General features: G+C 46.1%; 1 protein-coding gene across 4 annotated transcripts in view; it reads right to left on the bottom strand.

The window, feature by feature from the left end:
- Positions 1-17,614, bottom strand: part of SLC44A4 (solute carrier family 44 member 4) — a 311,986-nt gene that overhangs the window by 14,787 nt on the left and 279,585 nt on the right. For all 4 annotated transcript variants that reach the window (XM_085632339.1, XM_085632504.1, XM_085632421.1 and 1 more), the window contains exons 15-19: positions 15,507-15,769; positions 10,506-10,600; positions 9,087-9,190; positions 3,805-3,878; positions 3,167-3,237 (exon numbers count right to left, since the gene is read on the bottom strand). In XM_085632339.1, coding sequence (XP_085488465.1) covers positions 3,167-3,237; positions 3,805-3,878; positions 9,087-9,190; positions 10,506-10,600; positions 15,507-15,769 — 607 coding nt within the window. The remainder of the gene's footprint in view (positions 1-3,166; positions 3,238-3,804; positions 3,879-9,086; positions 9,191-10,505; positions 10,601-15,506; positions 15,770-17,614) is intronic.

Here is a 17,614-nt window from a genome sequence, read left to right on the forward strand (position 1 = left end):
GCCACGTTGGTGAAGCTACAAAGCTTTGCTGATGGCTTATAAGAGCTTTAGTCAACATTATGTCAGGTCATTCACACAGGGATTACAGTCAGTGGCTCAGAAAGCTAATTAAGATAACACTAGATGCAGTAAATCTGTAGAGAGAATGCCTGGACAAAAGGAAAGATAAAAGGGAGGACTATAAGGCAGGATTACATAAATTCCCTAATAATTGAAAGAAGCAATATGTGTTTTCAGGGTTTCCACATCTACTCTACCTTCAAAAGACAACCTTTATTTCAAGTACAATAGTAAGAACCTAATTAGATTTAATGCAGTATGGGACAACTTCTTGGACTTTCACGGTACTGCATAATTGTAAAAATGATATCAGATCTTAGTATAATTATGGTTTAAGAATTAGACTTTAGTAAGTTAGGTTGCAGATGTGTGATTGTGAATAAATGTAAAATATGTTTAATGTTAGAACATGTGTATTTAATTAACAATACAGTTGAGAACATAGGTCTATTTAGAACAGTTTTTAAAAAAAGTGATTCTCTACCTACAATGGAGACTCAGATATTTTTTCAGCGAGCTATGGTTGTTACCCGACAATCATGTTTAGGCAGTACTTAAGAATGTTCTTCAAACCTTTGGGAACTGCATCGCACACCTTGGGCCCCACATCCAGGTACTGGTCATGAAAAGCTAGTCTCTGCTCAAAGAGAATTGCTCAAATGTGTTACCAGTTCTTGGTCACGGATCTCTTAATGATAAAAGAGTGCGTTTGTGAGGATGAGAAGGGGTTGTAGCAGGATGTAAGGAATGACGATTGAAAACATGGTAGGGTAGGAGGCTTCATGAGAGGAAGGAGGGCTTTCAGTACGTTGGAGGTGGGAGAGTTGTGGACAATAGAGAGGGTGGGCATTGGACGATGGAAGCAAGACAAGGGGCTTTGAGTAGCACATTGTGCCCGACTGAGAGGGACGTTGTCCGTCAAGGATGGAGAGGTGAGTAATTAGGTGAAGTCAAGGGGAGAAGCAGGACGGTGAATATGATGATGGGAGTTTAAGGGGAGAGTGAGGTGGAGAAATTACTAGACAGAAGAGCTAGGATCAGAAGGCAAAGATGAAGAGGACAATGGTCACATGGTTCTAGGCGACCAATGAGAATCACCAAGCAGCAAAATGTGCCATGTGACCATTGTCCTCTTCATCTTCTAGGCCTGCTGATAGGCTTCCCATAGCCTGGCCATTCTCCACCCTCTCACTTAAAACCCAGCACCCTGCCTTCAGGATTGATAAGGCCTGCCATAGGGGTTTATATGTGCAGTGATTTAAAATAGATCTAGTGAACCTATATCTAAGTAAGGGGTGCATGCACCACCTTACCCAGGCTGCTGTAGGAGACCTGTGGTGGAATTTTGAATGCCCTCTCAGAGGTGGCACAATACATGCTGCAGCCCCTGGGAGGCATCTGGGGTACCTAGGCCCTGGGTACATAGTATACCATATACTAGGGACTTATAAGGATACCCCAGAATCCAATCTGGAGTGTACCTAAAATACATGCAATCAATTTAGAGGAGAAAGAAAAGTTGCTATCCTGGAATAGTACAACTCAATTCTTTTAGTGCTAAGCAGTTTTTTGGTCGGATTCATTGGTGCAGTAAACGCCAGTCTAGAATCAAGCCACAGAAACAAAGGCAATGGCGCTCAGCTATGTGTGCACTGCTCATAGTTCAAGCAGGATCTGCATAGAAGCAAGGGAATGGTTTAATTCTGTAAGTTATTAACTCCTTCTTAAGTGGGGTCATTACATCAGTATCCTGTGTTACCCTATTTGTGTAGACCGTATCTGAAGCAAAGATAGATTTGGTAATCCACTCTATATTAATCAGCTAGGAGGTCATTTTCAACCAATCTTTCACTGTGACCAAATTTCTTATTGTCGACTCTACTCTCTTTCCACATATCAGTTCCCCCGTCTGTCCTTCCACCTATCCATCCAGCCCTCATCTATCTGTCCGTCCAACCATCCATCTAATTAATCAATCAATCCATCCATCCATCCATCCCTTTATCCGTCCATTTATCTGTCTATCCATCCATTTATCCATCCCTTTATCCGACCATCCATTTATCCATCCATTTATCCATCAATCCATTCATCCATCCATCCATCCCTTTATCCATCCATACATCCATCCCTTTATCCACCCATCCATTTATCCATCCATCCATTTATCCACCCATCCATTTATCCATCCATCCCTTTATCCACCCATCCCTTTATCCACCCATCCCTTTATCCACCCATCCCTTTATCCACCCATCCATTTATCCATCCATCCCTTTATGCACCCATCCATTTATCCACCCATCCATTTATCCATTCATCCCTTTATCCATCCATCCATCCCTTTATCCATCCATCCATCCCTTTATCCATCCATCCCTTTATTCATCCATCCATTCCTTTATCCGTCCATCCATGTATCCATCCATCCCTTTATCCATCCATGTATCCATCCATCCATCTATCCATCTATCCATCCATCCCTTTATCCATCCATCCATCCATCCATCCATCCCTTTATCCATCCATCCATCCATCCATCCCTTTATCCATCCATCCATCCATCCATCCCTTTATCCATCCCTCCCTTTATCCATCCATCCCTTTATCCATCCATCCCTTTATCCACCCATCCCTTTATCCACCCATCCCTTTATCCACCCATCCCTTTATCCACCCATCCCTTTATCCACCCACCCATCCCTTTATCCATCCACCCATCCCTTTATCCATCCATCCATCCATCCCTTTATCCATCCATCCATCCATCCCTTTATCCATCCATCCATCCCTTTATCCATCCATCCCTTTATCCGTCCATCCATCCCTTCATCCATCCATCCCTTTATCCATCTATCCATCCATCCTTTTATCCACCCATCCATTTATCCATCCATCAATCCATCCATCCATCCATCCCTTTATCCATCCATCCATCCATCCATCCATCCATCCATCCATCCATCCATCCATCCATCCATGCACCCATCCACCCATCCACCCCAAAGTCTTCTTTAACAACAGGTCCTCGGTACAGACATAGGCTACCGTTCCTTCTGTTAACTGAGCCTGGCTGAGTAATCCAGTCTTTCCATGCCTAACTTACCCACTCCTCCTACAACCAGGAGCTTGCCAAAGAATATCAGCAGGTCCGTCACCTTGTCGAGCACCACAACCCTGCGGAGACACAAAGACAGGTATTAAAAGGGCACGCGCGCCAAGAACGAATGACCGCTCCCTCCCTCTTCTTGAGAGACCTCAAACACAGGCCTGAGGGCCAGGTGTGTGCTGGGTCTCTCCACCGACACAAGCGGGATTTCGTGGTCTGTACCTGTGGCCCCAGGCCCTCGCTGTCATCCTGTCCATACCAACGTCACAGTGGAAGCCCCATGTATCATTGTGGGTCTGTGTAAGGTTCTTATGCAGTAGTGGCACGTCACAACCCAACCTGGCCCCCGTCCGCCCGTAGGTGTGGTGGAGCCCCAGCTGAACTATCCATAGCCCAGGCTATATTCAACATAGAGCAAAATTAAACACATGAACAACCTTCTAAGGGCAGTCACTGTTCTCCCTTTGCGCTTGAGGTTTTAAGGTTACTTTATTTGTACCGCTTTTATGCACGATGGCCCTCGCTTTGTCACCTTTTGCCCCACGGTGGGCCGGCTGGAGTACAGGGGTCTCTGGGAGGTGACTGAAATGAAGAAGAAGGGGTCTGAAAAGGATCCCTCCTTCATGATGCTTTACCTCACAATGTTCCTCATCAGGAGCTTGAAGGCGTTCTTGGCTGAGACACAGAAGTTCTTCCCATAGACAGCAATCTGTAGAGGAGCAGAGAGACATTAAACCCACTGATAAGACATCTGTAGGAGCTATGACACACGAAGGAAGGCAAAGGGGACATAAAACATCTGTAGGAGCTATGAGACAAGAAGGAAGGCAAAGGGGACATAAAAACTTCTGTAGGAGGGCAAAGGGGACATAAAAACTTCTGTAGGAGCTATGAGACAAGAAGGAAGGCAAAGGGGACATAAAACATCTGTAGGAGCTATGAGACAAGGAAGGCGAAGAGGACATAAAACATCTGTAGGAACTATGAGACCAGAAGGAAGGCAAAGGGGACATAAAACATCTGTAGGAGCTATGAGACAAGAAGGAAGGCAAAGGGGACATAAAACATCTGTAGGAGCTATGAGACGAGAAGGATGGCAAAGGGGACATAAAACATCTGTAGGGGCTATGAGACGAGAAGGAACGCAAAGGGGACATAAAACATCTGTAGGAGCTATGAGACGAGAAGGAAGGCAAAGGGGACATAAAACATCTGTAGGAGCTATGAGACAAGAAGGAAGGCAAAGGGGACATAAAAACTTCTGTAGGAGCTATGAGACAAGAAGGAAGGCAAAGGGGACATAAAAACTTCTGTAGGAGCTATGAGACGAGAAGGAACGCAAAGGGGACATAAAACATCTGTAGGAACTATGAGACGAGAAGGAAGGCAAAGGGGACATAAAACATCTGTAGGAGCTATGAGACGAGGAAGGCAAAGGGGACATAAAAACTTCTGTAGGAGCTATGAGACAAGAAGGAAGGCAAAGCGGACATAAAACATCTGTAGGAGCTATGAGACAAGGAGGAAGGCAAAGGGAACATAAAACATCTGTAGGAGCTATGAGACATGAAGGAAGGCAAAGGGGACTTCTATACAGCTACCCTAGACTATAGCTGGGGGCAGAGATACAAACACCTGGGCCTGCAGTGTGTGTGTGTGTGTGTGTGTGTGCGTGTGTGTGTGTGTGTGTTCTCCATCGACAGACATATGCCGAATAAGGCCCACTTAGGAGTGCCCTCGAGTTCAGAAGCGGAGATGCTGTGACCATACCTGCTGCTTCCAGCCAGTATCCGCACATCTAAATCGACCCAATATGATTCATTTGTCCCTGGAAATGGGAATACCATGAGGACCTGGCATACTGGGTCCAGATCCACGTACTTTATTAGAATCGGGGGTTATTCCGCCCCATTGCTCTGAGAGATGGTCAGTGGGGGCCAGGGACCCAGATTCTGACCAGAATGGGGCCGAGCTGAGCAGGTGTTCTGGAAGAGGCTCGCAGCTCCTCCTGGGACCAGCACTTTATTGTACTCATATCATTCTCCGTCCTGGAAAATCAGTCCCAGTGTTCCTGCGCCCATTAAACCTAGCTGTGGGCACAGCAGGCCACTTGTCACTGGGCAGAGGGGTATCCTGTCCAGCCTCACCACTTTGCCCGTAGTCATGTGCCTTGTAAAAGTTATGACCAGAGGCATAGGGGCATATTCACAGAGCAGCGCCAAATTTGGCAGCGCCACGCACAGACATTTTTAAAATGCAGTGATGCGCTGTATTCACAAGAATAAGGTGCACCCCTGTGTTTCCCCTAGTGCTGGCACAAAAATAGCTGCCTAGCGCCAGCGCAGGCACCCTGCCCCATGTGGCAAGGGTGCCTGTGCTGCATGGATGATTGTTTATGTGCAGGAAGAGACACCTTCTTGCACATAAACAACCAATAATGGCGATTTGCAGAATGCAGCACACATGGAAAAAGCAAAAAACGAGGAGTAATTAACAATTTCTCCTCCTATCGCCATTCTAACGCCTGGTGTTCCATGGTGTTAGTTTTTGGCGCTGCCTCAACCTTGTAAATCTCGGGCAGCGTTATAAAGCGATAGGTGTTGCGGTGGAACGCCCACAGCAACACCCATTGCATGCCCTTTTGCCACAGAGGACTGCAGCGGAAAGGGGCACATTTACACGGTGGCGTGCTTGGCACGGTTGTTTTCATTTTCAGATGCAGTCAAAAGGAAGCCACAAAACTGGGCTCCTTGCAACAGCAGTGATCTTACATATTAAAAGGAACGGGAAACATCCTTTACCACGCAACCATTACAACGCGGTATGGTTACATCGTGGTTTTAACAACGCAAGTCGTTACACCGACTTGCACTGGAGGGCGCTGTAGGATAAGGAATAGTGTGAATTACTTTCCAACACCTTCCCTACTGTACGTAGACTGGAGTTGGAATAGTAATTCACACTATTGCTATGTCCAGCGCCCTCCAACGCAAGTCGATGTAACGACTTGCGTTGTTAAAACCGCGATGTAACATACCGCGTTGTAATGGTACGTGTTGTTACATCATACATCCAAAGGAACCCTTCAACCTTGTGGGAGACGGAGTGGGGTCTGTTTTAAGCCTAGAAAGATTGCCTCTGGGAAGGGCTGGGATGGAAATGGAGAAACTTAGATAAAGGATGGAAATTTGATTTCTGATACGATTCCCTTGTCAATCACTGCTGAAATAATTTATTAGAAACCGGTCACTTCATGCTTAATTCAGATTGCTGTTTCGAATGGAGAAGACATAGGAGAAGAATCCCCATCTACCCGTAGAACATCTTCTGCTTCCTCGCGACTCTGGATCTGAAAAGGTACCTCGAGGACCGTATAGCAGCCTGTTGTTGACCCACAAATCTAAGAGGGCTGAAATCTTACCTGGAGGAGCTAGCCCGCTCACAGCCCCGCGGCTTAGAACTGAGGTAGGTCCAATCTCGGGGGCTTTGTTCGGCTGCGGCGTTCAGCCCAGAATCTATATATTTTTTTACTTCCTTTTGTCTTTCCCTTTCATCTCTGTTTTCTTTATTTTATATATATGTCTGCTAGTACATGTATTAATGTATGTTTTACTTGTCAGCCTGTTAATAAATAAAAATATTATAAAAAAAAAGGAAAGAGAACTAGACTAGTAGACACTTTGGTGAGCGTGACACCGCAGACCCTGGAACAAAGGTTCATTTACAAAGAATCGTATGATGCTTTTGTCACTTACATTGGTGCCATAGGTGCATCACGTTACAGGGCTGAGAGAAAAAATATCTCCTTCATTCGTTGGGTTTTGAAGGGAGGTCTGTGTACAAACATTTGCCGGCGTTAGTGCGTGCGCAGGATTATGAGGAAATTGAGGAGTATGTGGAAGTTGCGTTTTGATGTTCAACCTAGTTTGGTCGTCATCAGTCACAGGTTCTTCAAATGTGAACAAAGACGAGGGGAGGATGTTGATGCCTTCATTACAGCTCTGCGGAGGCTTAGTGCAGACTGTCAATTTGAGGCATTTACGGAACAATTAATTAGAGACCAGTACATCTGTAAATGTTCGAATAAGAACATTCAGCAAAAATTGCTATCCATGGACAATCCTTCACTTGAAGAAACCATTCGTACTGCGAAAAGTATTGAGTGTCCAAGGTTTCTGTAAAATAATTAGATGAAAAAGTTACCACGAATGGTACTGGGTCTGTTGTGAAATCAAGGGATGTTAAAAGCACTGCTGTGCAATGTTTTCATAACAAGTTCTTCAAACAAACTAATGTGTGTTACCGTTGTGGGAATCTTTCTCATTTCAAGACGGGAAGAATGTGTCCAGCCAAAAATGTAGTTCGCAAAGTTTGTGGGAATTTGGGGCACTTCGCTAAAGTTTGCCAAAGTGTAGAGCGTGGCACTACTGCTAGTATAGATGGAAAACAAGTGTCTTCTTCTTCTGTCACGAATGTGTCGGTTGTGGAGTGTGTTGGTGACAACCTTAATCACATTCAGGATGATTTGAGAGACATGGTCGTGGTTGTTGGTGAGGAGAATGTTACCCTGGGAGATATATCTGAATGTGTGGATCCCTCTGTGGACAGTGACATCGGTGGAAGAAGAGTGTGTCTGTTAGTCGATTCGGGTACAAGGATAACAATGATCACCCGGGAATTGTTGAGTGAGGTTTGCGGCTCTCGTCCTTTAGAGCCTCCAGACAGGTCTCCGGTTTCATACGAAGGAAGGAGGATTGAACTTGAAGGGTTTTTTTAAGACATGCTTGTGTTCAGGGGTAGGAAGATTAATAGGATAGTGTACGTGGCGATTAAAGACTTATCCATCCTAGGATGGTTTGACCAAGGACTGTTCAAAATGGTACTAAGACCTGAGACAAAGGATCACGTTTCCATTGTACGATCTGAAGATTTTGATGTCAATCTTCAAGAACACTATCCATCTGTCTTTGGTGGTGGGCTTGGTCTGATAAAAGGTTTGACCCGTGTCATTAAAGTAAACGATGATGCCATTCCCAGTAAGCACCGGCTTAGGAATCCTCCTTTCAGCGTTCGAGAACAATCGGAGCAGGATCTCAATGGTTTGTGTCAGAAAGGGATAATTGAACCCATTGACTCTTCCCTTTGGACATCAGCAAAAAGTGGGGGTAACTATAAGAAGCAGATCCTACTCTCCTACAGTGAGCACTTACTACAGGGTGCATTTTAGGTAGTGAAAAGGGAGGGAAGATATGCAAATACTGAGGGCTGTGACAGAGTGGACATTGAGAGGGTGTACACAGAGAGATGGAAGTTTGTGACAGAGCCATCACAGAGATGTAAGACAAAGAGCTGTAAACCTGTGACAGCGTGGACAGACAGAGGCAAAATATAAGGAAAGAGATGTAGGTTAAACAGTAAAGAGAGTCTGATGGAAAGATACAAAGATAGAACTCTGTGACAGGGTGGAAGCACTGAGCGTGTACACACAGAGAAGGAAGTCTGTGACAGAGGAGTCACAGAGACGGAAAGATGCACAGAGGGAAACGTGTGAGATTGAATAAGCAGAGACGGCAGGTCTGTGAGATAAGATGGGCCTAGAGAGGACGGTCTAATAAAAAGAGATGGAAGCCTTTGAGTTTGAGCGATACAGACCAGAAAGTGTGTAAGATAGACTAGGTAATCACAGATAGAGCACAGGTTCAACATAATGGCGTCGCAGACAAGAGCACACAAAAAGCGACAAGAGGTTTTAAGGTCATTGTGAGATCTAAATCTCAAATAAAAACCTTGAAACCTTGGGAAGAGAAGGCAGTTGCCCACGACTTCAGGTCAAAGACGGCAGCTGCACGAGCGCAGGTCAGGAAAGGCGTTCCGAGAGGATAGAGAACTTGCAGCCAGACAGTAGTTTCCTTCTCACCATGATGTAGGCGTTGCGGTTGAGAAACTTGATGAACTTCTCCAAACACCAGAAGCAGCACTTGAGGCAGCACATAAGGAACTTGGTGCAGGGGTTGTGAGCATCTAGGGAAGGAATCAAGAAGTGGTCACTTCCAGGGGAACACAGGATGGGGTAGCTGATCAGGAGCGCGGGGTGCCTACTCTGCAACCAGATAATCTTGTACAACAGTAGAAGGCCTACTAGGTCCTCAGCCCCTCAGGTAAGAGTTCATGCCACCCTCGTCTGCTGCGACATCTCCAGGTGCACCCAAGACTCACAAGGTGCCATCAGGCCCCATTCTCAGCTTTCTACCTACCTCCCCATCTATCAATGCATCTATCTCCGGATCTACCCAGCCATTTATCAATGCATCTATCTCCAGATCTACCTCCCCATCTATCAATGCATCTATCTCCAGATCTACCTCCCCATCTATCAATGCATCTATCTCCAGATCTACCTCCCCATCTATCAATGCATCTATCTCCAGATCTACCTCCCCATCTATCAATGCATCTATCTCCAGATCTACCTCCCCATCTATCAATGCATCTATCTCCAGATCTACCTCCCCATCTATCAATGCATCTATCTCCAGATCTACCTAGCCATTTATCAATGCATCTATCTCCAGATCTACCCAGCCATTTATCTATGCACTTACTATCTCCGGATCTACCTCCCCATCTATCAATGCATCTATCTCCAGATCTACCTAGCCATTTATCTATGCATTTACCCATCTATCTCCGGATCTACCCAGCTATCTATCTATGCATCTACCCATCTATCTCCAGATCTACCCAGCCATTTATCTATGCATTTACCCATCTATCTCCAGATCTACCCAGCTATCTATCTATGCATCATCCCATCTAACTCCAGATCAACCCAGCCATCTATCTACCTACCCATCTATCTCCAGATCTACCCAGCTATCTATCTATGCATCTACCCATCTATCTCCAGATATACACAGCCATCTATGCATCTACCCAGCTATCTCCAGATGTACCCAGCCATCTATCTATGCATTTACCCATCTATCTCCAGATCTACCCAGCCATCTATCAATGCATCTACCCATCTATCTCCATATGTACCTAGCCATCTATCTTTCTAGCTACCCACCTAGCTGCCCATCTATCACCCTATATATTATTCAATGTATCCATCTAATGATCCATCAATGTATCCAAATATATATTCCTCCATCTACCTATTTTTCCACCCACTTAGCTTTTTCTTTCATGGGTATAAAGTACGCTGCGGAGTGGGACCTGCTCCTGTGAGTCCTTTCTCTGGGATCGCTGCTTCGGAGTCAATATGGGATACGGCCATCAAGCCCCCATTGTGGTACCAAGCACGGGCCTGGCTCAGCAGCCTCAGCACGCTCACCCTTCAGCTTGTGATCCAGGTACTCAAGCACAATGCGGATCATCTGGACGATCGTTAAGATAAGTGCGCCAAATGCCAAAGAGCCCGTGTGGTACCTGCAGGGGACAGAAATACAGGATTAGCCACTCATGTCCCTGCAGCTGTAAGCCTGTGGTGCATCATAGGGGGTAGATCATGTTTTTTTGTGTATGAATTCGCTTTTGCAACACAAACACTTGTGCGTCAAGCATTCCAGTGAAAAACGTAAATACGGAAACCCGTCAGGGTTATGGGACCCACCATTGAATCAAGCTCCTGCCACCAACCATCACGTGCAATTGAATATTATAAGTCCAAGCACAGGCTGGGGGGCACCACCAAGCATGACGTTACCCCCCACAATCAGTGGACAACTGAAAATCACAACTGCAGAAACAGAAATGAAGCCTCAGCTATCACCCTTGAGGCTTCAATAACCAAGATGGACCTCGAGAAGACACTAAGACGTTACTGAGTGCCACTGACGTTTGGATTGATGGAGACCCTGCTGACGCCACCTATGCGAATATGTAAAGATTGAAAACAACTGGCGACAGCACTGTCCGAGCACCACACTACGCAACTGTCTGGACTGATCCAAACCTGCCAAAGAGAGAGTCAGAACCGCTGCAGGCACACATGTGGAACAGAAAATGATCCATGGCACACCAGGTCAAAGGATGCCCAGATCGCCAGAGGCTCAGGCATGTATGCCTCCCATGCCCCATGGCACCCACGACTTGAAGGGCGGTCTCTCTGGCACTGTCCCAGGAATATACCTGCTGAGCATCACATTATTAGACAATTTCCAATTCACTGGAGCATTGAGGACAAGAAAGTGCCAGATATTGTTATAAGTAAAGGGTACCACCTTAAATTTCTGGGTCTCTATTTTGGGAATCTTAACTGAACAAAAACACTGAATATCTCTGCCTATCAGTGGGGACCCAGAACACCTGACAAGACAGACTCATCTGTGTTTTTAAACATATGCCTGTCTAGAAGAGAGTGCACTTTCAGTAACTCCGATAACTTTGGTTAATATTAAAAGAAAGATTTTGAGGTAACAGCCCCTGGAACTAATATGTCTCCTTCTTGCACTGCACCAGAGTGTAAACCTGCACTGTCTCTTTGAGACACTCCGACTGAGGTTCCACTCTAGTGAGCTGGCAGCTAAAAGACTGCTCAATCTGAAGCCAGGAAGGTGCTTAGGGATGTTATAAACCCAGTCCACGGCCATGGGCTCCTGTGGAGGGGAGTGGACTGCTAAGAAATGACATTAAAAGTCCCATGACAGAAAATTAAGATTAGGAGATTCTTTCCAAAGGCTGATGGGTGCTAAGTGGGCCTGATCGAGCGTCATGTTATTCTGAAATTTGTAGGGATGCATCATAATCACAGGTAGCGCGCACCCGCATATACACAGCATGTACTAATGTGTGGTCAGTAGGCATGTAGCATTAAAATCGTGAATATTAGAATGAATAGAGATGTAATCATGTTATTTGCGAAGATCAATTAATGCCTATCTGAAAATGTATTTTAGAGAGTGCTTACATTAATTAGTTCATTTGTAATGTGATGTATTCGGTTTAAACGTGCACCATATTAAGTTTGCACGTATAGTTTTGTTCATTTATATGTAGAATGTAATGACATTAACGTTTATAGGCATGGTTTTAGAAATGTATGTTAAAATGTGTAAAGGCCTGATCGCATAGACGTTAAAGAGGAGGCTTGTTTGGTTCTTAAGTTGGCTGACTTCTGTAGGCCGAAAAGGGTTCCCTTGGGAAGGCTCTCCTTTAGAAACAATGGGTAAATTCTGCAAGTGGGAAGCTTCTCGGTTGCCCGTCTTTGTTGCAGGTGCAAGGACACACGGCTCGTGAGGGAAAACTAGTCTTTTGTTTTAGGAGTTAGGATGGTAGGAGGTGCAGACATGGGAGTGCACAGGAATGCCAAGATGATACTTTCGGCAGAGAAGGTGCCTGGGACCCAAGGCCACACTAACGGTTCCTGGACGAGGTGCAGGTTTCGATGGAACGTTACCGGAGAGAAGACCTGGCCGAAGAGGTGGGACAAGGGCGCGTCTTACTGAATGTGGATTTTGTGTTAGGGGCAGTGTCCCGCGGGAGGAGAGCAGTCAGGAGGAGAGAGGGGTAGAGGAGGGCAGATTTGGGAGAGCGAGAGGGACTTGGGTAGGAAGGAGCATCTTAGAACGAGCTCATTATGCACAGCGAGTGCTCTTCTTGGGAAGTCCTCACAGCTGACACCTATTACCTCCTCTTGCTGGGAAACTTGTTAAGAAGCGATGTCCCCTTAGTAGTAGAGGAGGGAGAAATTAACCTTCTTTTCTTTAATAGGTTAATGAAGACTAACAGAGATTGGAGCAGTCATTGGTCGTCTGATGCTTCTGGAGTTACCTATTCTTCTTATTCTGAGTCGGATGAGACTCCTGCGTAGGATTTTCTTTGTATTAGCGCCAATCTGTTTCCTTAACCTGGTGATGAGGTGCCTCTATGTGCAGTTGTTTTTAGCTCTGTAATAAATCCTTAAAAAGTTTGGATTCAGAGTCGTTGATCTTTGAAGAGGGAAAGTTCAACTGAAATGGGTTACATTGAGTAAACTGAATTATTCCCCTGCACACCATCCAGCAGGTAAAAAGGTTCAGTCGACCTGAGGATTCTTAGGGATGGTAAGATACGATAAGAATCCGGGCTTCATCAGGCCCTTTTGTAAGAAGCATGTATGGCAGATGTTGGCAAATATCTGGGATTGGGCACAGCTGTTTCTTGCTGGCACATGATGGCTGCAGAGGGTCTTTACATCTGTGGATTTGAAGTCCTGGTGAGAGTTGAAGAGGCATCTTTGAGGCATTCTGAAGCCTGGCTGCCAAGACCAGTGGCTGTAGATTGCAGTGTAGAACCTTTCCTGAGAATCCAGCCGATGCCTGAACGTCAGCTGAGCGGTCCCTCGATAACGCTCCATTCTCCATGCTTAGGAGGTGCATCATGTTGACCGGTCCTTCACTGCCCCTAAGAAGGACTTCAAATTGAGATGAACTGTGATGTACGAGTGGAATACATTTACTCCTTCTGGAACTACCTGCCTTACATCTGAAGCTGGGGAAACCGAGCTACTCAACCCAACTCAAGCCCTCAGGAGACACCCGTCACTTTAGCCTGGAAGAGGAGACGTTGCTGAGATGGAACTCCTTTCATCGTCTTCTCAGCCTTTGTCCACACAGGAATGACTGCAAGGCGAACGTGTCCCTTTTCGAAGAGGGGTCCGATCCATGCCAAGGTTTCGGTGGATGGCAGAGGTGGTCAGGTGAGTGCTGGATAGGATTCAAGAGGCGATGGGGTGGAGTGAAGTGAAAGGCAGCCATATGGCTGGATGACAGATCTGGGGTGGTCTACGGGTGAGAGAGCATGTTGGAGAGCAGGTCCAGTCCAGAGGGAGAGAATCACCTGGCAGAACAGTGGGGGGCAGGGGGGGCTACAGGATGCAATCCCTGGTTCAGAGGCGCTGGACTGACCAGACTGGGGCCTGAGCCACATCATAGCAGTGTTATTTCCGAACATTTCAAGTTCGGAGCAGAGTGGACGTGGCGTAATGGCCAGTGATGTCAATATTGGAGCTAGGTAACCCGGTTCCAACCTTGATGTCGGATCAACATCCTGTGATCCTGGGCAAATCACTTAATCGCCTAAAAATGAATGTGTTGTCTGCAACGGAACTGGTGCTCATGTGACGCGCTCCAATACCTTCGGGTCAAGTTCACGCGATATAAATCTGCGAAATTCCAACAAACTGAGGGCAGTCCAAATGCCTAAACTCAATACTTGTCTCCCTCATAAGTTTCCCCTCCATGGAAAACTTTGCCGTATTCACTAAAATAGAAACACTACCTGTAACAAAAGTTATTTTTTTTCCATGGTGCAACATGGCAGCGAGGAATGATTCTAAGGTAAGGAATATGGAGCGGAATATGGAGCGGTCACTAGAGAAGCAATGACAATTTCGGAGAAGTGTCAGTCATGGCAAAACACAATCAAATTTTGCACCAGTCACTCAGTGTAAATGTTGTTTGGAGACTGTTTCTAAATAGCCTGGCAGAAATGTCACATTGTCTGATATCAGTGTGAGTTGTCCCGTACTGGTGAAATTAACACAATGTTGTCCTTTTTAGGTCTCGCCTGAGACAGCGCTTTAGCGCTGCTCTCGCGAGAGCTTTTGTAAATGGTGGATCTGAAAGTGCAAACGAGTGCTTTCAGGCCTCCAAATACAGTGCATGTGCGCCGGCCGGGCGCGCGCACCATTTGGAGGCCTGAAAGCACTCGTTTGCTTTCACTTTCGCGGGCCGCACGGCAGTAAAGATCGGCAGTAAAGATTGCAATCTCTTTGTTCCCAGCATCAGTGAGATGCAAATGAACAAACAGCGAGAGGCCAAAGGTCTTATTTTTTTAAAAACAAACCAGGTCACTGCTACAGTGAAAGGAACAACAAGCATTTACAATGCAACAGGTCTTGCATTTACGCGAGTTTGAGCTATTCACATTGCAAATAACAATGCCTTTTATTTGTGTTTTCGTTTTTCAAACATAAATAAAAGGCATCGTCATTTACAATGCCAATAGCTTAAACTCGCGTAAATGCGAGACCTATTGCATTGCAAATGCTTGTTATAAAGAGGCTCTGGAAAGGAATTTGACGAGAGTATTTGCCAAATACTGCACCAATCCTAGTAATGAAAACAAATCAATTGGCTTCTGTTAATCTCTTAGTACCAGAGACAAGTTACAATGCTCCCCTTGTTAGATGGACTGAATTTGTGTAAAAAAATATTGCTTGGATGCGCGCAGGGACGTAGCAGAAAACATATCAATAATCTACACTAAATTGGATTTTTAAAGGAAGCAGTATGACATTAAATAAGATTGGCCCAATAAAGTGCTGGATTGGAGCCCATTGGGCTGGTCTCACCTGAGTGTGCGCATGAAGGCGCCAGCCACAGGAAAGTAGGGGATGTCGGCGGGTTTGTTGAAAGCCCAGTAGTATGAGGCAAAGGCGCCGGCCAGCACGCACTGGCCCAGAGCAATGACGAAGTTGATGCACCACAGGAAGCCGAAGATGTTGTAGATCTGAAGGTTGAAGAGATTCTGCTGGTAGATGCCGTCGGTGTTGTATTTGAAGAAGATGCACCTCGTGGACGAGCAGTTTGGGAACAACTTGGAGCCATTGAAATTCTGGAAGAGGAGGAGAGAACACGAGTGAGACAATAGCCCAGATACGAATGGCAGCGGAACATCAGCCATATATCCCGGTATGCCGGCTTGGATCCGGTGAGCTACTATTTCTACGCCCCAAACGTACCCGTACAGCCAGATATGATGGCTGCTCTTTTCCCTTTTTAGCTCCCAACTCTGGAATCCGCTACCTTTGCCTCGTCGTTCTTGTTCAAACTTAATTGCTTTCAAGAAACTCCTGAAAAGATGGTTGTTTGATCTTTACTCATCTTATGGAATTGTGACCTGTATTTGATGGCGTCAGCGCAGAGCGATCCCCTCGGTGAGGATTATTGTGTCTAATAAATATAAAACTCTAATCTAAAATCTAATCAAATCTCCGTTGGACAACACCTTTCAAGCACACAATGCGTTGCTTCTGAACGTCATCCCTCCTAACAGGGTGGAGCAGCGCCTCTCTGCTTTCCATTGCTCATGTCTGCCCAGTGACCACGATACCCAAGCCACGCTTCTTTCCACGCAGGCGTGACACTGGTTCATAGCCAATGCATCCAATGGACTGAGAATCCCATTCAACTCTTTAAGAAGCCCTCTGGCTTTGACGCTTCAATGCTGATCACTCTTTTTTTGTACAACAAGAGCAAGCCATCCACCAAGGTGAACCTAGGGGTCCAGGTGTATTACAGAACAGGGGTTCCCCCTGGAATGAAGGTAAGATCTGCAGTGAAGTCACGTTAGCAACTAATGCTCATATCAGGATATAGTCCGACAACAGCTGCACGTCTGCCGGCCAGAGCGGCCACCATAACGGAGCATTCGGGTTGTCTGGTTCTTGAACACACATTTGTTACGTCTTCGCTGCTCTGCATCGCTCTTGCCTTGTGATTTCTCTTTCTCACGGAGGACATTCTGCACAACCTTATGAGCGATTAGTCCGACAATAGCTCTTGGATTTTATATTTAACTCGTTCCGTGCTCATGACGGAACCACGCCGTCATGAGCCACGGTTGCCGTGTGCTCATGACGGAGTGGTTCCGTCATGCTGCAGCCGTTGGCGGCCGCGCCGCCCACGCGGCGCTAATTCCCCGCCTGTGCGGGCGATTAGCGCTGTGGGCGGAGTCAAGACGGAACCACTCCGTCATGAGCACCGCGCCACCGCGCTGCCCCCCCCGCACTCCCCCAGCGCTGCGGCGAAATTTCCGCCGCAGCGAAGGGGTTAAGGATTGTATCAAACAAACGTCTTTCAAGCACAAAAGAACTGCCTGGGGTGCAATGTATACATCATCGTTTATTGGCACCAGTGACTTTACTGCTTATCTTACCTTCACTCAAATGAGTTCCATGGGAACCGCTGTTCAATTATTTAATCAAGGCGGATCAGCCTCTTTTCAACCGGTTTTCCCCAAAGCACCGGACTTCGATGTCCAAACGCTGGACCTACATGAAGATCAGAAGAACCAAGGGGCATATTATCAAGCCCAACATCGGCGCTTTAGCGGCAGTTTTTGGCCGAAAAGAGGCGATATATTTATCTCCATATCAGTGCGCCGCTGACATGCATTAGCGCTTTTTAGCAGCCGTTTTACTAACGCCTCGCCTTGCATCGCTAATTAGATGCAAAGTAGGCGTTCCTTCACAAAACAACAGCAAAATAGTTGCAACCACAACATCACGCTATTAACAAGCCAGACCCGGACACAAGATGCAATAAAAATAGTAGCGCTAACCGCGGTTATCGCAGGAATCTAGCGTCAGGTAAAATCCTGACTCAGCTATCTTTTTAATGGGCGGTGGATTGACAGATTAAGTCCACACTCCCATATTTACAAGCTTTTCATTAGCGC

Source organism: Triturus cristatus, chromosome 1_1 (assembly GCF_964204655.1).
Source record: "Triturus cristatus chromosome 1_1, aTriCri1.1, whole genome shotgun sequence".
In the NCBI taxonomy this organism is placed as follows: Eukaryota; Metazoa; Chordata; class Amphibia; order Caudata; family Salamandridae; genus Triturus; species Triturus cristatus.